Source organism: Brachyistius frenatus, unplaced genomic scaffold (assembly GCF_029030835.1).
Source record: "Brachyistius frenatus isolate BFR_SWC_R1_liver_20210118 unplaced genomic scaffold, ASM2903083v1 Contig_3, whole genome shotgun sequence".
NCBI classification, from domain to species: domain Eukaryota; kingdom Metazoa; phylum Chordata; class Actinopteri; family Embiotocidae; genus Brachyistius; species Brachyistius frenatus.
Genome location: NW_027210602.1, coordinates 11429 through 33520, shown reverse-complemented (window position 1 = coordinate 33520; position 22092 = coordinate 11429). Strand labels below are relative to the sequence as shown.

Below are 22092 nucleotides of genomic sequence, written 5' to 3'. Positions count from 1 at the left end.
GACTGATTTTGGACTTGGTTTAGGACTGGTTTTGGACTTGGTTTAAACTGCTTTTGGACTTGGTTTAAAGTGGTTTTGTATTTGGTTTAGGACTGATTTTGGACTTGGTTTAAAGTGGTTTTGGACTTGGTAAATGATGCAATTGGTGACACTAATCTTGGGTGGTTCTAAGTTAGAATGAACCCAACTGTTGATGCCACATTCAATGCTTCTCTGATAGATTTCTTTTATTGTCTTCTGCATTTATTCGATCATATTTTTTCTCCTCAAAGTGACAGACAGCTGCACCTTGAACAAACCAACATTTAAACTATACACACATCTGCCCAAGATAAGATATTCCTATCATTTCTAAACAGTTTAGAAATGAGACCCTCTGTGTTAAAGTCTCTGTACCTCCTTCATTGTTCTTTCTATATTGATGTAAAAAACCTCACATCCAGGCTGAGACTTGGCCCAAAGTTTGTGGAGTTCAGAAAAACAATGATCTCATAACTCCCTCTCACTGTCCCCGACGTCACAGATGTGTCTCCATTGGAAGAGGAAAGGGGAGGCGAAAACAAGACTATTATGTCCCTCACAATGCGCTTAAAGGCATTTATTGCAGCACTCTGGGGTGCTTTAAGAATTCCCGTGCTCTTTTGTGAGATATCCACCGGCACACTTGTCTTTTGTGCTCGACTGGTGCTGGAACCTCTAAATAACTTTCAGGGGAGTACGTGGGGTGGTATCACGTCATCACAAAGCTTCTTCTGCTCCTCTTTACTTTGTGAGACGTAAATGCAGAAGTTAAAAAGAAAAGAAGAGATTTACACGTTTTAAAAAAATCAGGCGTTGGATGTAAACGTGAGGAGATCAAATCACTGGATTGATACTTTTTGTTGTTGTTGCAAATCTGCCATATTGCAATACACACCTGCTTTTAACAAGAAAGCAAAATAACTTTAGGAAAGAAAATAACATCTGATATGAAGATATTCTTTCATAAAAACTTTTTTAAATTTTACTTTATTGTCATTCGGTGGCTGAATACAGCAGCTTTTAGTTATTGTTGTCCAGAAAGAGTGATGGTTGTTAAAAAATATAAATAATATATTCATATTCTTTTAAAATACTGTGTGTTTTTATTCTTCTGTGTGTTATACTGCCTTGTTTTTCATTTAATTTTTTGCCTTCATTACTTTATGTTTTTTCCTTAATGTAAAGCAGTTTGTTTGAACTTGTTGTTGAAGAGGGATACACAGATAAACTTGCCTCATCTTGCCCCGAGTATTTTTATGTGTCTCAAAACAAGACTTTTTTTTTTGGATTGAATGACTTATTTTGGCTGAAAAGGAAACAGGACCTTATTTTCAGAGACTGTATGGTCAAAAAAAACAAAAAGTACAACTAAGGCAAATAATATGTTAACAGAAAACACAATGGTGGAGATGTTATGACAAAATCTAAAACAGTCATTAAACAATTAAAGGTGCCATAATCTTGAAAAGGAAGCAAGGACGTTTTAAAACAGTCAAATAAACAAACGAGGGGAACAAAATGGAAGATAGGAGGCATTTAAAAGACAAACACACGACTTGGCTTGGCTTTTCCATCCATTTTAACGTTAACGTCTTAAAGTAGTTGGCAGAGTAGGAAACAGCAACTCAGGCCGGCGTCACTGACGCTGAATTAAAACAGTTCCCTTGTGAACCTGCGGCGTCGCTGTTGCTGAAATCCCAACCGGAAGTTGTAGTAGTCATGAGCAGTCTCGCGATGTTTTTTGTTTTCATTGATTTAAAATATGGCGTCTGAAGTAGAGGCGGGTAGCGCTGCTGCAGCAGAACCGGAGTCCGGAGAAGGGTACGTCTGCTTCATGCGACATCTTTTTGAAAGTTACAACGGTGTACGGTATACCGCGGGTCATCTGTGAAAATACGACCTCTGTTTACGGTTTGGTTTCGTCATAAACGCTGTTAGCGAACAGGCTAGCTAACTGACGGCTGGCTAAGTAGTCACACACAGACCGACTCTTACCTGCCTTTTATCAAGAAGAAACAAGCTCTACATCAACAAACCTGACAGTTTTAGATCGCCCCGTCTCACACTTATAAAGTCCGCCCATCATGATGTAACACTTTAGGAGCATAGATGCGCTTCCTTATAACACCAGACCCCGTTTGAATACCGGCAATTTTAGCCAAGATATAAACAGTAACGAGAAGCAGGTGTGCAGATACCAGTTTACAGAAAATATGAGTTGCTCATGACAGGAAACATCCGCCTCTTAATGCCGAGTTGAGGTTTGGGTATTTAACGTTTCTAAACCAAATCTGAAGCCTTGTGACTAATGTGCATTGATTGCTGTAGTTCGGCGTCGGCAAATCAACTCAAAATTTCCGTTTTTTTCAATGGAGCCTGGTTGAGACCAGCCACAGCTCCTCTCTTGGTGTGGAAGGAAAATAGAAATGTCCTGTACGGTTACAAGTACAGCCAAAGCCGTATGTTAGCTGACCGCCGGCCGATTTTTATCGCCTGATATTTACCTATCACAGTTATAGCTCTGTCAAGTTTGTGAATTTTGTATGTTTCTGTATAAATATGACATATTTTCACTCGAGTCCCTAAAGCAGACAAAAGAGAAAGCCAAAGACAAACAGTATTGTTCAATATTACTTATCTGTAAGTGGCAAAAATATGTGACCTTTTATGAGCGGCTAATTTAAAGGTGATATTTATGCAGAAATACGGAACATTTTGCAGGATTTCCAAACTTTTAAGCACCAAGATACATGTTGGCAGATACGACAAGTTTTATTTTTTTTTTTTTTACCAGAACATAATGTAGAAAAAGATGCTCGGTGGTTCTATTTTTTTATATATATATATATATATATATATATATATATGTAATTATTTATAATTAATATATTCCCAGTGAAGTTCACTGTTTCAGAGCACTGACGTCAGTGTTGACGATGAACTGCAAAATATCCTATAAGCGTTTAATAATCACATTTGAAGGGTCATTGCTAAAAATGCGTTTTATATTTCCTGTGTGTACATGAAGAATATCGTTCGATTCCTGTAGTTTTTACAAATGTACTACGTAAATATTTCCTGATTTAATACCTTTTTTTTTTTTTACCAGTAAACATGAAGTCACCAGTTGTTTGCACGGTATTCATCTGATTTGTTTGTTGACTTTTCAGAGATGCTACGTTTGGGAAACTCCCCACCAGCATTGACACCGAATCATCCAACGGCAAAGAGGGAATGGTAACAATACTGTAATATTCTGAACATGGTTTTTAAAAAAAAATTTTTTTACTTGTTTTTATTTTATTTTTTAATGGCATTGCAGCAGGGGGTGTGCCACAATATTATCATTTTAATTACGATAAAAAAAAGAAAGATCATATCAATGTGATGACAATGTGAGAGTATAACTTTACATGACGCACTCTGCAACAAAAAGCATGTCTGAAAGTGTCTACTGTCTTATTTTTTTTTTTTTTACTGAGTATTCGAAGGCATACAACTGTAAAGCTTATTTTGCAGCAGTTGTCTGTTTTTAAGATAAATAATAAAATAGTTTTCATTATTATGTCAAGAATATTATTGCAGAAATATGCTGAAGTATCTTGATATTATGTGAGGACCATACCGCCCACTGCTAGTTGCAGCTGACTTATATATTTTTTTTATTGCGTGTCATGTTTTTTTTTTGTCTCGATGAGTATTATTTTCATGGCGGACGGAAGTGCATTTTTAAATCGATAATTGTAATGACAACAGTCTGAAATTAGACTGAGACCACATCCACCCCGAGTCCTCCGGGAAACACATCGAGAAGCCGTTTCTGTAACGGGACTGTGTTTCGTCTCCAGGAGACGGCGGGCGAAGGCTCCGAGGCCGCCGACGCTCTCACCGGGTCCGGAGACGAGGAGAGCGGGAGGCAGCTGGGCGAGGTGGAGCTGCAGTGCGCTCTGTGCACCAAGTGGTTCACCGCCGACACGTTCGGCATCGACACGGCGTACGTACGCTCACCGAGAGGCGCTCTTATTCAGGGAGATTAACTGTGAAATATCATGACGCAGTCTGTGACCCTCCTCCTCCTCCTCTTCTTCCTCCTCCTCCTCTTCCTCTTCCACAGGACTTGTCTGCCTTTCATGACCAACTACGTGTTCCACTGCAACGTGTGCCACCACAGCGGCAACACATACTTCCTCAGGAAACAAGCCAGTAGGTGTTCTCTCTCTCTCTCTCTCTCTCTCTCTCTCTCTCTCTCTCTCTCTCTCTCTCTCTCTCTCTCTCTCTGTGTGTGTGTGTGTGTGTGTGTGTGTGCTGCCTACGTCCCGTTAGCTCGAAGCTAACTGTTTGCTGTTTGTGTTTCAGACCTGAAGGAGATGTGTCTCACAGCTCTCGCCAACCTGACGTGGAGGTCCAGGACACAAGAGGAGCACCCAAAGACCATGTTCTCCAAAGACAAGGTGGGCGCGAGACACGTGTCCTCCTGTTGGTGCTGACGTGGACGGATATTTAGAGACGCAAACCCTCGTTGAACGAGTCAGAAAAGCAATCGGCAACATTTTTGTGTTTTATCTTTTTTTTTGGTTGCTTATCTTAAAGGAAAAAAAACACCAAAAATACAGTTTTATTTAATTATTTGTTGTTTTTCGCTTTATACGTTAATGAATTAATAAAAGAAAATACTTGCAAATTGATCAATAATGAAACACATTTTTAGTTGCAGCTCAGCTGCTCTTTCAATTAAGATGATTTCACAAATTGAAGCCAGATTTTTACACCAAGAAGCGTCAGCTCTGTTCATAAATATTTTTTTACAGACGAATCCACCAGATTCACATAAATTTTGTTGAATTACTAAAATAATCTGTTTTAATCTGTTCCTCCAAGAACATTATATATAAATAAAAACAAGATTATTCAAAATATAAATACACATACTCGTGCACCGATGTTAAATTTTAAATTGCTATCGTTTGGGATTTTTGTTGTTGTTGTGGTAAACAACAAGTAACGCGTGTCAGCGTCGGCTGCGTGAAACATTTTTAATTTCTGGAACTATGTATAGAGTTTGTTTCGTCTGTTTGCAGGACATCATACCGTTCATTGAAAAGTACTGGGAGTGCATGACGACCCGTCAGCGGCCGGGGAAGCTCACCTGGCCCAACAACATCGTGAAGACCATGGTAATGACGTGGAGTCTGGTGGGCAGCACACCAACCGGTACACAGCCTGGTACACGGTAATTGTACTTTTTGTTTCATTTCCAGAGCAAAGAGCGAGACGTGTTCCTGGTGAAGGAACACCCGGACCCCGGCAGTAAAGACCCCGAAGAGGAGTACCCCAAGTTTGGCCTTCTGGACCAGGTATTTACCTCCCGGGTGTTCTGTTCTGTTTAAAATCACGCAAACCGAAGGATGTACACGGAGGTTCTCTAAATTCCTACTGCAGTGAATGCAACTCCCGTGTGGCCAAAAAAAAAAAAAAAAAAAAAACCCTCTGAAAAGTGTCTTTTATTTGTGTTTATTAAAAGATTTAACGAATAAAATCCAGTTGTTGTTTTTTTCCCTCTTCGATTGGGACCTCACACGGCCAAGTTAAAACTCAGAACATAACCGGACCCTGTGTGAAACTTTTAATTTGAAATGGAAGTAAAGTCTCGGCGTCAGAAGCGCTGCTGTTTTGTACGGAGTATAACTCCAGCTGCTGTCTCTCTTCTTGCAGGACCTGGGGACCATCGGACCCTCCTATGACACACAGAAACTGACCTCGGCGACTCCCACAGCCGGTGGGCTCAACGGTAAGAACAGAAATAAAAAAACGATGAATATCTCGACTAGAAGCAGATTACACCTGTACTGTATCAAACGACGTGCCGAGGAGGGGAAATGTTTCAGGCTGGTTTCACACCTGGGCGTTTGGTTCATTTGGTCCAAAACCGACGTTAAAGTTGAGAACCTCTTTGGTTTCTTGGTTCCGGTTCCTGATCCCGAAGACATAACGGATTATGAGGCTCCTTTTTTTTTTTTTTGATCCACTTAACGAGGTGCTGTCGTCACAATTCAAACCTAATCACAGTTAAGCACTATTACACTCCAGTGTTATACCGCGATTTTACAACAAGTTACCGATAATGAATAAAACATGAAATCTAAATGTTTTCATGTTGTGGAGCAACTCGCTCTCAAAATATATAATTGTGTTACTGTGATCTACGTTTCCGTGGCAACACACGGGGCGTGACTAAGAACTGGAAAACAATCAGTCGCATCAGTAGACTCTTACGTACGCAATGTTTACTTATCCAGGAAGTGGTCCGACCCTTAGCAACGACCCTAGCAACGGAGAGGATTTCCAGTTCGTTTTGTTGCTTTCGAGAGATGGTTTCTCAAACTGAATAAAATACAGCACATAGAAACACTAAACTGCTCAGCCAGCTCAGTCTGGCTGTAACTAAGATATCTGATGAAAACAGATATCCATGGACTCGTGTGTTTTAAAAATTTTTTTTAGCACCGTGTCGTGTTAAAACCAAACCGGTCAAGCCGGCCGGATTTAACTGGACTTAAAAAAGAAAAAGAGCAGGTGTGAAAACACCCAGTCGAACCAAACGGGTGTGAAAGCAGCTTCACGTCAGTCTTCAGTGTGAACCCCCCCCCCCCCTCCCCCCGAGCTCGGAGACATGTGGTGACCGTCGTGTGCATTGTGTTCCAGGTGGATCTTCTTTCTCAGGTGAATATCGTGGCAGCTGATCAGTGTGTTCTGTGTGTTGTGACCCGTCTGGATAGAAGTTGGCCCTGAGGTTCCAATCAGACTTCAGTCCCCCCCCCCCAGCCCCCCTCCCCCCTCCCCCCAAAAAGAGAAACCAAACTGATCCCCCCCAAAAAAAGCATCTTGCGGGCAACTTCATCCACGTCTAGCTGTGACCTCCCCGTCTGCTCTCTGCATCATCTGTCTGGTGCACCCCCTCCCCCCACACCCCTCCCTCACCCACACCTACCTCTCACCCCCATCAGTTGTTGCGCCCTCCCCCCACCCCTGTTTCTGGCTTGCTGCTGATGGGCTCTAAAAATCGCCCGATATCTCCCGACTGAAATGATGCTCGGCCGCCCCCCCTTCCGACCCGTTCGAGAGTCGAGCACCATTTTTGATTTGCTGTCGGCTTCCAACCAACGCTAATTAGCCTCATCCTCTCCTTCCTTAATGTCCAGGTTTGTGTCAGACAATCAGAGCCATAAAGTTCTGTTTACATTTGAGGATCCAGAATAAGATTAACAGAAAGTTAACCAGAAACTTTTAATAGTTTGTTTAAAAAACAAAAACAAAAAAAAACAGTTTTGTACTTTTTCAAGCTGGAAATGCTCCTTTTTACCTGAATTTTTCAGGTAAAAAAAAATGCATCCCCTGGGAGTTTGAGAGAAAATAACTTTTTCCAAACATCTGATAAACTAAACAATTAAATAATAATAAATGTTGTTAAGGTACAGCCTTATGGTAGCCTGTGATGATCAGATATTTAAAAATCAGCAGGAACAGCATTTAAAAAAAAAAAAAAAAAAAAAAATCTCTTTACATACATGTATAACAACAATAACAACAACAGCACCAGCAACAACAACACTAACAATGACAACACCACCACCAGCAACAACAATAACAATACCAACAACAACAACAACAACACTCCCAAGAGCCCCACCAACAACAACAACAATATTTATTTATATAGAGCTTTTCAACATGTTACAACGCGCTTCACAACTATTTTAAATAAGAGGAAACGAAGTTCATAAAATATTTTGATGAAATACAACAAAATACGATTAAAAAAAAAAACCCACAATTAATCTATAAAATAGTCAAATCTATATAATAAAAAATAAAAAGCCGGTCTGTATTAGTGAGATTTTAAGCGCGACTTTAAGAAGACCGCACGTTAGCTTCCCTGACCTCCACAACTCGACGCCCAAACCCATTTAGTTTTAAGGTCAGATATCGATCGCAGTGGGATTCGCTGCGGTAGCTTTAACCCCCGACAGGACGACGCGGCCGCGTCGCGCCGTAGAGGCTGATAGTGTTTGGAAGATGCCATTCAAAAACAAATTCCTGCCTTTTTGTGCCTGCTGTCTCCCCGTGTGTCCACCAGACGCCTAATAACCTGCTTTCACTGCGTGCGTGCGTGCGTGCGTGCGCGCATTCAGTGGCAGTCGTAGCGTTACAAAGTGTGATCAGAAAGTTCCGCGTGTTTTCCTCTTTCCATCGCCGTGCCGGCGTTCAACGGGAACAAAACTCGGAACTTTTTGCTCGCCCGGCTTAAAGCTCGTGCGAGTCGGTACAACAGCCCGGCAATAAATCCCCCCCCCCCCCCCCGTGATGAGATCCGGAGGTCATGTTTGGGTCTGCTCGACAAATATAAATGAGGAGGAGCCAATCCGATTCCAACCTCCACGGACACGCAAAACATTCATTTGAAGGAGGATTTACCGCAGGACTGTTGGACTATCAGCTTGTTATGGTGTCCGTTCCCTCTGCCACTGACCGCCCGCCCGCCCGCCCGTCCGTCCGTCCGCGCGCGTGTGTGTGTGTGTGTGTGTGTGTGCGTGCGTGTGTGTGTGTTCGCTTGCGTTCAGGTGTGTAAATCTGTCTCGTGCTCTCACCAGGTGCTTTGGCCCCCGGCCCCGGAAAAGGAAGAGGAGCCAAACGTAAACAGCAGCAGCAGCAGGAGGGCGCGGCCGCAGGAGCGGCGAAGAGAACCCGAAGGTACGAACTGAGCAATCCACGTTAAAAAAACACAAAAAACCCCAAAAAACGAGAACCCCTTCGAGAAAAGCTCGTTCACCCTCCGAATGATCGATAGAAATGAATGCAGCTTCCGGTGCCACGTTCCTGTGCTTGTGTTTGACGCGACGTTTCCACGTGTTATTTATCACGTTACAGCAGGTTCGTTAGCTTTGGATTTTTTTTTTTTTTTTCCGTCTACTCGTACACTTCTCACGCCTGAACATCTTTTCCTGTTCGGCTTTGTATTTCTATGATTCTGTAATTTCTATAATAATTTCCTAGGAAAGTCAACAAGTTTGTTAAGTAAAAAAAAAACAAAAAAAACTCGGGCTCTTTACTTGACGCTGGTTTCACCAAAGCTTCCTCCGGGTTCAGTTTTTTTTGTTGTTTTTTTTAGTCGACCTCGAGAGCCCGACTCTCTCAAACCCGCTGGAAAAATTCAATAGTCTGAGACTGAACCGACGTGGTCGGGTCGGGTCCGACGGTTCCGGTTGGGAATTAAAAAACTCGTACGTGTTCGTATGCATATTTACGTACCACGTACATGTTAACCCTCGAGGAAAGCTCATTTTTTAAAAAGAAAGAAAGGAAGGAAGGAAGGAAGGAAGGAAGGAAGGAAGAAAAGGAAGGAAGGGTGAAAATGTTGGCGACTCCCTTAACTCGACTTGTGCTCCTCTTCCTCCTCCGTCAACGCAGCGACCCGCTGTTCTCGGCCCAGCGGCTGCCTCCTCACGGTTACCCGCTGGAGCACCCGTTCAATAAAGACGGGTACCGTTACATCCTGGCGGAGCCGGACCCTCACGCGCCGGACCCCGAGAAGCTGGAGCTGGACTGCTGGGCCGGCAAACCCATACCCGGGGATCTGTACAGGTCCTGTCTGTACGAGAGGGTGCTGCTGGCCTTACATGACCGAGGTACTCGGGGGGGGGGGGGGGGATCAGTGTGTTCTGTGTGTTGTGACTCGTCTGGATAGAAGTTGGCCCTGAGGTTCTAATCAGACTTCAGTCCCCCCCCCCCAAAAAAAAAAAAAAAAAGAAACCAAACTGATCCCCCCCCCCCCAAAAAAAATAAGCATCTTGCGGGCAACTTCATCCACGTGTAACTGTGACCTCCCTGTCTGCTCTCTGCATCATCTGTCTGGTACCCCCCCCCCCCCCCCGCCCCCACCACCACCACCACCACACCCACCCCTCCCTCACCCACACCTGCCCGGGGTGGAAAAGCGGTTGAACTCTCAATCGAGAGTTTCGTGTTCCGACAGTTTTATTCATATTTTTGGGAATGTTGATTCGGAGACCGTTTTACGTTTCCCGTTGCAGCGCCTCAGCTGAAGATCTCCGACGACCGGCTCACAGTCACCGGGGAGAAGGGCTACTCGATGGTCCGAGCCTCCCACGGCGTGCGGAAAGGCTCCTGGTACTTTGAGGTGTCCGTCGACGAGATGCCCCCGGACACGGCGGCCCGACTCGGCTGGTCTCAACCTCTCGGTCAGCGGGTGCTTCACGCTCGTAATTTCGGCCACCTTGAAGCGTGACGAGGGCTTCACACGCCTGTGTTTTCTTTGTTTCTCGTGATATCTCAGGTAACCTGCAGGCTCCTCTGGGTTACGACAAGTTCAGCTACTCGTGGCGCAGTAAGAAGGGCACGCGGTTCCACCAGTCGCTAGGGAAGCACTACTCCTCGGGCTACGGCCAGGGAGACACGCTGGGCTTCTTCATCGAGCTGCCCGACGGCACGGAGACGGCCAAGGGTCTGCCGGACACCTACAAGGACAAGGTAACTGCCTCCTGTCCTCTCCCACCTCCCGGGCCAATCGCGGCTCCCCGTTGCGCTGTCACAGTTTGAAGTAGAGGTCGAGCATTTTTACCCGGAATGGATTCCACCCCCATCTGAGAGCTCGTCTGCTCAGACCACGTTCGGGGGTTTGGTCGGGCCTGGTCTGCGATTGCCGACAGACATCAGCTGTGGAAGAGGCCCCGCCCACCCCCTCCCCTCCCCTCCCCTCCCCTCGCACAGTTCAGTGATCCGCCGCAGAGCCAGAGCCTCTCAAACCCGTTGGGAGTAAATCAATAATCTGAACCGGACGTGGTCGGGTCTGACGGTTCAGGTTGGGAATTACAAATTCGCACGCGTTCATGTGCATATTTACGTGTTTATTTGCAACACACAGCAGGGAAGTGAGATCCAGTCACTTATTGCAGCTGTCCAGTTGGGATATTTTCCAGGTGTGGACGGCCTCAAAAACACCCGTCTAAAGAGCGAGTCACCGTGGAGACACGAACGGGTCGCACTCTTTATTTATTCGTCCTCCGTGCAGGACTGTTGCGTTTCTGACACACACTTCTTTGCTTTTATTAATTGGCTTTTATCCTGTTTGGTCAGTCGACATTTGTCCCTTTTCTCTTTCCAGGCACTGATTAAGTTCAAGAGCTACCTGTACTTCGAGGAGAAGGACTACGTGGACAAAGCGGAGAAAAGCCTCAAGCCAGTGAGCCCCACCAAGGTCAGAAAAAAAAAAAAAAAAAATAAAATAAAATAAAACTCTCCTCCAAAATGAAAGTCCAGCAAACCTGTGGATGTTCGCTGCCCTTTGACTCGCGAGTCTCGTTCCTTTTCAGATGATCTTCTATAAAAACGGAGTGAACCAGGGAACGGCCTTTGAAAACCTGTTTGAAGGCATCTACTTCCCTGCGATCTCCCTGTACAAGAGCTGCACGGTCGGTACTCCTTCTGCGTTCTTTTTTTTTTTTTTTTTTTTTTTTTGTATTTCATTTTTTTTTTTTTTAAATCTGCTTTTAAGTGTTTCCTACTTCGCTAAAGTTTGAATGCGTCTCCGTTCAGGTGTCGGTTAATTTCGGACCTCATTTCAAACACCCTCCGAAGGACGTCAAGTACCAACCGGTGAGAGCGTCCGTCCTCAAACGTTCACCTCCTTTTTTTTTCTTCTTCTTTTTTTTGTGACCTCACAAACCCTTTAGTCTCTGACTGTGTTTTTTTTTTTGTTTTTTTAAATCGCCCCCCCCCCCTTCAGATGAGCGACATGGGCTGGGGAGCCGTGATCGAACACACGCTGGCCGACATGCTGTACCACGTGGAGACGGATGTGGACGGACGACGCAGCCCGCCGTGGGAAGGATGAGCGCCAGCTGAACTCAGTACACCTCTCCACCCTCCACTCCACACCCCCTCCCCCTCTCACTCCTCCTCCTCCTCCTCCTCCTCCTCCTTTCAGTCCAAACACGGCTCCGCCTTCAGGCAGTAAGAAAATCACAAGCTGTAGGTCGAAGCAGCTGCTCCTCAACTTCCTGACACATTCATTTAGCCCGACAGGAAGTTTAAAACCCGACAAATTGTCCCCCCCCCCCTCCCAAGAACGACTGCACCCAACGAATAATGGACGAGCGCCATCGGGAGACAATTCCGCGCCAAACTTTTCACGACTATGCCGACTTGCTTTTGGTGCTCCCGCTTCAGGCGGGAAGATATTGAAGGTGTAATGCTGCAGAGAGAGCCGTGCTCGACCGGGGCTGTCGGTTTGAACACGCACGCAGGGTATCGTGGTGAAAAATCCTCCCGATGTCCCGCGCGTTCACGTTAAACTGACACACGTCAGCCGAGTCGTTCTGCAGACGGCAGCCGATTCTGCAGTCTTTAGTGTTCTCTGTCCTTTTGCTAATTTTATTTGTTTGACGATGTGCGCCAGTTATTTACTGTTTTATACTCTGGGTTAAATAATAATAAAAAAAAAAAATGCTACACGGACGCAGTTGAATTGATTAATGAAATCTGTACGTCAAACAAAGAATCATGCTTTGTGATATTACAGCAGTAGTTCCCGACTGTGACGTCGCCATCGAGTTTCGAAGCCTCCGGTTCGGCATTTTGACCGTCGCCATCTTTTTTTTTTTGTTTTGTTTTTTTTGTTTTTTTTTAGTCAGAAGTGACCGTAAATGGACGATCTGTGGAGGAGCGAGAGGAGGATCCCAAGAATGCTGTGCCCCGCCCACCTACGCCTCCAGCCCGACTGCTCCATAGGCCTGTGAATTTCGCTAATGACACCATAACGACTTGTGGAAAACATTTACCGACTTTGTGTTTCAGGAGAGAAGTTTTTTTTTGATGGGAGCTTAGTGGCCCTTAGTGGTATTGCACTTTCAGGCACTTCCTTTTTATATACGTTGGACTTGCAAACAAGGTCAAAAATTCTGCTCTGGTCAGTTCCGGTCTTGTTTTACTGCGTTTGGTAGAAACATGACCACCTTCTTTTTCTTTTTCTTTTTTTTTTTCAACATTTTTGCAGATTAAAATCCTGACAAACGACTAATTGTCCGTCCGTTTTCTGCCTTTGATCCGAGCTCAGGTCTCGGTGGCAGCAGGTTAGCACAGACTTCCCTATAACAAGCGACATTTTCCAGCTTCTTTCTAGTAGAACCCCGAGGCATATATATATATATATATAATCCCTCCACTGTGTACCTCGGGGTCTCCTACAAGTTAAGACGTGCCCTGAAGACCTCCAATGAGTGAAGCCCAGAAAGCAGCAGCAGCAGCAGCAGCAGCTGCAGCTCTTCCTTGAGCTCCTTACCTGTTTGTAAAGTCCGGCCAACCTGCAGAGGATTTCATCTGCGATCTCTTCCTTTCGGTCACTACATGACCACGGCTGAGGGTCGGAGCGTAGACCGACCAGTAAATCGAAAGGTTTGCCTCACGGCTCAGGTCGGCAAAAACGGTCTGGTACAACGCTTACTGTACTGCTGACACCTTAACTGTTTTAGGATTTTTCAACAAGTGGAAGACCCTCCTCCCCCTCCCTCTTCCCCTCCCCCCCCACCTTCATCAGAGTGCGAGTAGTTCCTTTTTTCTTTTTCTTTTTTCAATATCTCTCAAGTGAACAAGTTCAATCATTTCGGCTAAAACAAGTGATGAATTCAGTTTTAATGTTCTGAAGTAGGTCTGGGTGTTGTCGTATCTGAAACCACAGTTCAAGCGCTAGAAAAAAAAAAAAGAAAAAAAAAAGCTGCTTACATGAATTCTGTTTTCAGAGTGATGTATTGGTCCGGATGTAAAATTATACGTTTTTTAAAAAATTTTTTTATCCTGAGAGCAGATGAAGAAGACGGCGCAAATAAGCTGCGAGTGAAGGGAGAACGGTACAAAAACAAAAAAACAAAGAAACGAATGCTATGCTTTGATTTAAAAGGGAAGAAGTCCCGTTTGCTGCCGCACTGGACGCTTGGTTTCAGTGTCTGTAAATCAGTCCGTGTGCGGGACGGTCCTCAGAGGAACGAGCTGACGAGCTCCGACTTCATGTAGTCGTCGTTGGACACCAAGTTGTGCCTGCTCTCGTCTGAATCCGCAGGAGGGTGCTGTTGAAAGGAAAAAGAAACGTTCAGCTTCCAACTGACCCCCCCACCACACACACACACACACACACACACACACACACACACACACTCTCTCCGAGGGACCTGTCGACGGTTTTCCTTACATGTCTGCGGAAGAGTCGTCGCAGCAGGCTTCGTTTGGGGCTCTCGGGTGCTTGGGACCAGTCCAGGTCCGGAGTACGAGATCCATCCGGGCCAAAAACATTCAGCTCCTGGAAACATCCCGTCTCTATTACCTACACGGAACGCAGAAAGACGGTGAGGGTTGGAGAGGCTGCTGTCGGGAAAGGTGGCGCGACGTAAACCGCAAAATGAACTCGCCTCGTTCTGCCAACTTATGGGAGCGCTGCCGGTGTTGAACTTGGAGTAGAAGTTGTCGTCCACCTGGTCCAGAGTGACTCCCCTCACGGAAGAAAACTCTTCGATGTCCTGCACATCGGTGCAGTACACCAGTCTGGGCTGGAGGAGGACAAACACATCGCAGCTTGCGGTGAGCGCAACCCTGAATTACTTTTGAATTTGTTTAAAAAAAAAAATCACCAGATTTAATCGATATTTAATAATTCATCAGACTATTTGTGTTTCTTAATGTTTTAGTTCCTTCCAAAAAAGTATAAAAAGCAGCATTATGTCTGGTGTACTTTTTTTTTTTTTTTTTTTATGTAATAAAAAAAACCCGATTTGTTTTAATAAGTCCGCTGGGTGTTGTAATTCCCAGTTTGACCTGAAGGTGGTGGTGTTGTCTCGCTGTTCTGGTGCCCGAAACTCAAGACACAAGGAAGCAGGAGTGCATCAGTTAGGCTTGTTGTCGCGGTGACGTGATGCCACTGCGGCTCCTTACAGATTTAGTTCAGAGTTAATCAACCTAGCATCGTCGTAGTGAAAAAACATTTCAATTTTTTTTTTTTTTTTTTTTTTAATGTCTGTGTTGAGGACCAGCGTGAAAAATACTGGTATTTTCCAAAGAAAGAGATTAAACTCGTCCTCGCTGCGTAACCTCCACCAGTAGATAGAGCTCATCCTTTTGAACCACTGGCGCGGACGGCTTTAATTTTTCTGCGTCTGTACCTTTTTCGAAGTCGAAGTAAATCGTGAAAGGTACTTGCATCGGGTTTAAACGGAGCCTCAACAAGTCCCGCCTCCAGCATCCGGAAGTTGATCTTTTGGAAGAACGGATGAGACTGTACTTCTATCCCTCCGCAGCCCAGGGAGCCCAGCCTCTGCTCTGGGTCTTTGGTCAACAGCTGCAATGACGGAAAGCTTGTTAATAACGGGAAGGATTAAGCGGAGTTTTAAATTAAAAATTTTTTTTTTTTACAATTCTCAAACTGTCTTGTTTTTGTTTTTTTTTTCTCCGAAGGACTCACCGAGGAGCACAGGTCTTTCACCACCTTGTCGAACTTGTCGCCGTACTCCTCCACCTCCGTATGAATCCTGCGCTCCATCTCGGGCTCTTTCAGGTGCTCTCCTCGGGCCCTGAACGGCGGCCGCCCCGCGGTCATCTCGTAGATCAGACAGCCGAGGCCCCACCAGTCCACGCTCGTCCCGTAACGCCGGTGGCCGATGACCTCGGGGGCTGCAGCCAGGAAGCAAATCAAATTTCATTTCATTTGTTTTTTTTGTTGTTTTTTTGTTGTTGTTTTTTTAACGTGTCAATCGCCGTTTCCTCATCGCTTCACCGAGATCTGATAGTTTCACGTCGCGTATAATCGTTTATTCCCAGAGTAGGATTCCATTGCGCTTCATCACGCCTTCGAATATCTGGTTTCCTCGTATCCTTTTTCAACCGGTTGAGGAGCTCGACCCTCCGAACCGTTATTGCGTCGACCCAAAACAAATTGGACCTCAACTCGGTTTAGTTTTCTTTTCAGCGTCGAACCGTTGGAAGTCGTTGGCGAGATGAAAGTAAAGAAGATGCTTCCTGAAAAATACCGACTGTAGTTCCTTTAGAAAACAACTCGGAAGTTATCAGATGTCTTAAAAAGTCCTTTATTTTTCTTCTTCTTCTTACGACTCCTGCTGGCGGCGAGGTCATCTTTACGCATCGCGCCCTGCTTTTTTACTATTGTTAGGTTTGCGCGTCGTCGTCGTCGTGGTGTTTGTCCTGTTTTGTTATTCTGCCGTCCTGGTCGGGTCTCTCTCATAAAAAGGAGGTCGCTGATCTCGGTGAGATTTATTTGGTTGAATAAAATTTGGACATTCCGTCGCCAGGCCAGGTCCAGATCATTTTACATGACATTACATTTGGCTGACGCTTTTATCCAAGGCGACTTGCAATAAGTGCATTTCAACCATGACAATCAGAACAACAACAATCAAGAAAGTACAATTTTCTTCAAAAAAGCTAAACTCCGAAGCGCTATAAGTAAGTGCCATTTTAAGTGCTACCTATTCAAGGTAAAGTCTGAAGAGGTGTGTTTTTAGTATGCGGCGGAAGATGTCTCGACTTTCCGCCGTCCTGATGTCGTTGGGGAGCTCGTTCCACCGTTTAAGAGCCGGGACAGGACATTTTGGTTTAATCAATTAAAAGGCTAAGCTAAAGAATTTCTCTTATTCACTGCTGGGACGTTCTGGAAAAAAAAAAAAAAACCCACTGGAATAACAAATGATTCTTTACCGTATTTGTCCCTGTTGATTTTGCACGATACCGTCATAATTTTGCGGTTTTGCGTGGGATTTAAAAGTCTTCGACGCGGTTGGTGAATTCAGCAGGAACCCTGGTAGACTTTGACTCCGGCGATGTGACTTTCCATACGTACCCATGTAGCCCAGCGTGCCCACTCTGCCTTTCACCAGACTCCCCTCAGACAGCTTCACAGCCAAGCCCAGGTCAGAGATGCGGATGTGTCCTGAGGGGGAATAAACGCCAACAAACTGGTTTCATAGTTTGACTTTTTTTTTTCCCCCCGTTTTGTTTTACCGCTGTGACGCACTTTCACTTGTTTGCCCGCGGGCGGGTTTTCTCTTCTCTGTCCTTGCAGCTGCAGTGAAGTGGAAAGCAGTCGATCCGGAGCCGATACAATTAGGACTCCTCCAAAAAGTAATTTCTAATTGCCGACACGTCAGGTCAAGGCGTTTGGTGGTGTACCAACAATGTCACCAACAATGAAGAAACAGGTGCGGAGGCTTCTAAAAATAGGTAACATACACCCACCTGATTCCTGCAGGCTCTGTACTTCCTCAAACGGACCTTATTTACACCCATTGTCAAAATACAGTCAACCGTTTCCTCCTCCAAAACTGGTACTGTTATCATGTTAATCATTCAGAACTAATTTCCGAGCTAAAAATAGACGTGGCGGCCAACTATGCTAAACATCTACTGTGTTTACTGCGGCTCTGTGGCAAACTTAAAAGCAGCGAGGGAATTCAACGTGAAACATAAAAAGGCACCCGAGACGCAACGGAAACGCGACACAAGAAGCATTTAGATCAAAAACGAGTTCATTCAAAATTTGAAATCAATGACAAAAGCAGAACGTACCGTTGTCATCCAGGAGGATGTTTTCTGGTTTCAGATCCCTGGAAGATCAAACGCGGCGTTAGAAAACCGTTGGGGGGGGAAACCAAGCCGGTACGCGACGGGTGGAAACGCGCTCACCTGTACACGATGGACTTCTGGTGGAGGTGTATTAAACCGAAGCACACCTCGGCGGCGTAGAAGCGCACTCTGTCTTCGTCCAGGCCGGGAACGCCGATGTTGTAGATGTGGAACCTCAGGTCGCCGCCGCTCATCATGGTCAGCACCATGCAGAGGGTGTGTTTGGTCTGGTACGCGTACGCCAGGTTCACCTGAACGGGAGCCGACGCTACACGTTTAGGTTTCGTTGACGTCGTCACAAAAACGTCCATTAAAATATTAGGAACACTTTTCCAATGCAGTGAATTGCATGACGACTTCAATCCTGAACGCATGAAGTAGAATTATCATCCCGTTGAAAGGCTCTGTCGGTCATTAAACGACCCGAGTCAGCGGTTATCGGGCGATCAATCGCTGCGCAGCGATACGTCCGGAGCAGCGCATTATAATGTTGGGGGGTGGGGGGAGGAATTAAAAATAAAAAAAAAACTGGAAAAAGTTGAGTCAAATTTATCAATCTGTCAAAATTAGTTTTCTTTTCTTTATTTTTGAGGTTTGGAGTAATGGGGTGGGTTCGTTGTCGTTTCATAAATTTGTCAACGCTCTACTCTCTTTTTTTTTTTTTTAATCTTAAATGAAGGCTTTCATGAAACAGCTGGCAACTAGTTTTTAACAGATGTTCTTTAAACGGTAAAGAAAGTGCATTTTTTTGGGGGGGACTATTTTCAGCAGCGGATTAATACACATTTAAGGAAACACTAACCCAACTATTTAGCATTCATGAGCAGTAAAGAAACTTTTTTTTTTTTTTAAATGTTTAAAACACTGTAAGGACATTTTCTACAACATTAATTATTCATATAAAAAAAAGTTTTATCTGTTTCTACAGCAGCCTCCAAACGAGGAGTTCTTTTTATTGGTTTAAAATAACATATAAATAAACATTCACACCTGCTTACAGGTAGATTATAGTGCAGTATGAATATTTATAAAGATGGTTTGTGCTCAGTTTTCTCCTAAAACAGCTGACTGTAGCTTTGCAAACAGAAGTAAACAGAGCAGTGGCGCTCTGTGACACGAAGGAAGAAGCAGGCTTCGGTTATGTGGACCGTACTTGTTTGTAAGATCATCATGATGAAGAATCTCCAGACTTGGAGGCGTTGAAGTTTTTTTTTGTTTTTGTTTTTTTTGTTTTTTTTTCTGACCGCAGTGACCTCACCACAAATCGACTGTCCAGCCCCTCCAGAATCTGTTTCTCGTTCAGAGCCATGGCCTCGCCTCGCCTCTTCTTCACGTGCGTTTTCTCCAGCTTCTTGCAGGCGTACATCATTCCTGTGGCTCGCACCTGACATGCCCACACCTGGAGACGCAACACAACCGGATCACATGACGGAAACGTTGTTGTCTCGCGTGACTGTCTGTCAGTTAACTCTGTCACGCTTTCGTGGATTTGAGGGAAATTTGCGAGATTACAAAAAGAAAATCAAGGCAACAAATGGCTGAGATCTTCAAACAAAAAAAACTTGAGCAGCCGTGTCTGCACTTCTTCAACAATGTTTCGAAAATTGTCTTCGGTTGAAGTCTGTGATGTACTTCCTGTGGGAGGGGCATCGGCCAAATGAGTGTAGGGTTGTTGTTGTTTTTATATACCTTTATTATTAACATAAGCAGGTGACATAAGTCCGCTCTCTGATTAGTTTCGCCTGTCCCTCGTTGTCCTTCCCTCCCTGCTGTATTTAGCCTGTGTGCTCTTCTTCTTCCCTTTTTCTCCGGGTTTTTTTTTCCGTTACCTGTCCGTTACTGCCTCTTTTGAGAACCCCACAAAAAACACAAACCACCTGAAGTGTGGCGCCATGGCAACAGGGTTCTCCAACATGACAACACGCCCGCTCACAGCTTATAGCGTTTCTTTGTTATCACAGATGCATTGTGGGTGAAGGCAGAAATCTCACATATCTCCGAACAGAACCCGCTGAAGGGGACGTTGGTGACCTCTTACCTCTCCGAAGCCTCCTTTCCCCAGCAGCCTGTACTGTCGAAACATCTGCTTGGTGATCGGCTGCCTTGAAGAGAATAATAATAATTAAAAAAAAAAGCTCATTTTTGTATTAATCTTTTTCCCAGCCGACCGCTGATCTGCCAAACGTCTTTGGAGCGCTCACCTCTCCAACATCTTCCACTGAATGAAACGGTCGAAGAACTTGCTGTCCTGGTACTGTATGAAGGGCTGTCCACTCAGGTATTTGTGCAGCTCTCTGATCAGGACACACACACACACACACACACACACACACACACACACACACACACACACACACACACACACACACACACACACACACACACACACACACACACACACACACACACACACACACACACACACGCGGACTCTGAGGTGTGTGAACTCACTCCCTGCAGTCGTAGAAGACGTCAATGCAGGGGTTGAGCTGCAGCCTCTGGAAGCAGCTCTGTTCGTGCTTCACCACGAAAGACACACACTGACTGGACTGAGGACACACACAGGGGTAGAAAGTAACTGAGTACATTTACTCAAGTGCATCAGTACAATTTACAGGTACTTGTAGTTTACTCGAGTATTTCCTTATACTTCCACTGCACATTTCAATGGACATGATTAGTTTGTTCTTTCTGTTTGTTTGCTCCTTTGGGAATATATAAATGTAAAGACAGTGGATTCCCCTGCCTGTGTAAAGTAAACTACATCCCCCATGATACATCAGTGGCCCTTTTTATGTTTCACTATTACTATTTTTTTTTTTTTTTTTTTAAACAGCATCTATGTTTTTCTGCTGCATGTTGTCTGACCTGACTGACGAGGAACTTCTGGATGATGCCGAGGCCAACATTTTTCCTCAGCTCGTCTGACTTTGTCTCAAAGTCCTCCTGAAGGAAACAAACAGGAAACAAACACGAAAAAGTAGTTTAGAAGGTAAGATGAAAAAAAAAAAAAAAAGGTCATTAGTTGGTCATTATAACCTAAGTTTCCGGCTTCTTCCACTGACGTATAAAGCGACCAATCAAAGCCCAGCGAGAGGCAGAAACACTCTTGATTGGTCACTTCAAACCTCAATTAAACTACTGCTTAAAAATATATTTATTCCGACTTTACTGCCCCCCCCTCAACTTGACCCAGATTAAAAAGTTTTGAGTTTCTGTGTATTTATTACAAGGAAAGAAATCCTCCAAAGTTTAAATACCAGAGCGTCCTGGAAGGAGGGGAAGTTCTGCAGGTCGGCTCGACTCCGACAGAAGAGCTGAAACAGTTTCTTTCCGATCGGCTGCCTCACACACAGACTGTAGTAGTGTCGTTCTGACCCAAAAAACAACAACAACAACAACAACCGAGATGTGAAGTCACACAGCAAACCGTGAAACACACACACACACACACACACACACACACACACACACACACACACACACACACACACACACACACACACACACACACACACACACACACACACACACACACACACACACACACACACACACACACACACACACCTATGTTCATGGCCAGGTCCGTGCACTGTGTGATCTGAGGGAAGCGCAGCATCTCCCTCCATTTCCAACTGCGGCCTTTGCTGCCTCCACCTGCAGACAGTAAAACCAACATAAAAACTCAGGCTGTCAGCAGTTCGTCACAAACGCACGCACGCACGCACGCACGCCCTGCCCCGTCAGGTTTTCACACAATAGCACGCTCCACCACAGTTGATGAACTATTTATAGCTGCAGGAACAGGTAAGTACAGCCTGTGGGACCGCATTACTCCGCATCGTTGGTCACAGACTTTGACATGTCCGCTCTGTCGCTCGTTTCAACTTTCACAGTGTGACGTGTTTTTGTTTATTAGCGCAGTTTAAATTTGATGGTTTTTTTTTTTTTTTTCGTTCAGAGATCCTCAGAGGATGAACCGCTGAAATTAGTGCAGTTTACTAATCTGAGATCATCCTCAGCGTCCTGAGATCACGCGACCAGAACCGAGATTCTGTCACGAAGAAAAGATTAAAGAGTAAAATCTCTGCATGCTATTGATTTTAATGCAGCACATGTTAAATTAAACTGTGTATTTATTAATATAAAGTCTCTCTCTCTATCTCTCTCTTACCTTCTCGGGCTCGAATCAGAGCGCTGTTCGCCACCATGCTTTCGATCTCCATATATGTGTGTGTGTGTGTGTGTGTGTCTCTGTCTCTGTCTCAGCTCTACAAAACGTCCCCGTCCGTCTGTCCACAGTTGCTGCAGGGCGTCCGGCACTCAATCTGCGGTGCAGTCATCAACTAATCCAACCTGTGACTCACTGATGAA

The 22092-nt window shown here is 44.8% G+C and overlaps 2 protein-coding genes across 4 annotated transcripts; one reads left to right on the top strand and one right to left on the bottom strand.

Moving 5' to 3' along the window:
• The first annotated feature begins 1783 nt into the window (after positions 1–1783).
• On the top strand, positions 1784–13191 carry ash2l (ash2 like, histone lysine methyltransferase complex subunit). 2 transcript variants are annotated; one of them, XM_069700492.1, is made up of 17 exons: positions 1784–1842; positions 3192–3258; positions 3870–4015; positions 4136–4224; positions 4378–4472; positions 5100–5195; positions 5280–5375; positions 5734–5809; positions 6724–6741; positions 8670–8769; positions 9487–9704; positions 10110–10277; positions 10373–10566; positions 11201–11293; positions 11409–11507; positions 11632–11691; positions 11822–13191. In XM_069700492.1, the coding sequence occupies exons 1-17, from the start codon at positions 1784–1786 to the stop codon at positions 11927–11929; spliced, it is 1782 nt and encodes a 593-aa protein (XP_069556593.1). In that variant the 3' UTR covers positions 11930–13191. The 2 variants fall into 2 exon arrangements, with proteins under 2 accessions (XP_069556593.1, XP_069556602.1); XM_069700501.1 differs by lacking the exon at positions 6724–6741 and having other exon boundaries at positions 1786–1842.
• A 519-nt stretch (positions 13192–13710) lies between these two features.
• LOC138622029 (G protein-coupled receptor kinase 5-like) lies at positions 13711–22092 on the bottom strand. 2 transcript variants are annotated; one of them, XM_069700470.1, is made up of 16 exons: positions 21893–22092; positions 21286–21375; positions 20976–21088; positions 20584–20661; positions 20167–20264; positions 19917–20009; positions 19754–19817; positions 18974–19114; positions 17776–17966; positions 17659–17696; positions 16934–17023; positions 15542–15750; positions 15281–15418; positions 14496–14633; positions 14279–14410; positions 13711–14156 (listed from the first exon to the last, which is right to left on the bottom strand). In XM_069700470.1, the coding sequence occupies exons 1-16, from the start codon at positions 21942–21944 to the stop codon at positions 14067–14069; spliced, it is 1755 nt and encodes a 584-aa protein (XP_069556571.1). In that variant the 5' UTR covers positions 21945–22092; the 3' UTR covers positions 13711–14066. The 2 variants fall into 2 exon arrangements, with proteins under 2 accessions (XP_069556571.1, XP_069556580.1); XM_069700479.1 differs by lacking the exons at positions 20167–20264; positions 20584–20661; positions 20976–21088; positions 21286–21375; positions 21893–22092 and having other exon boundaries at positions 19754–19813; positions 19917–19960.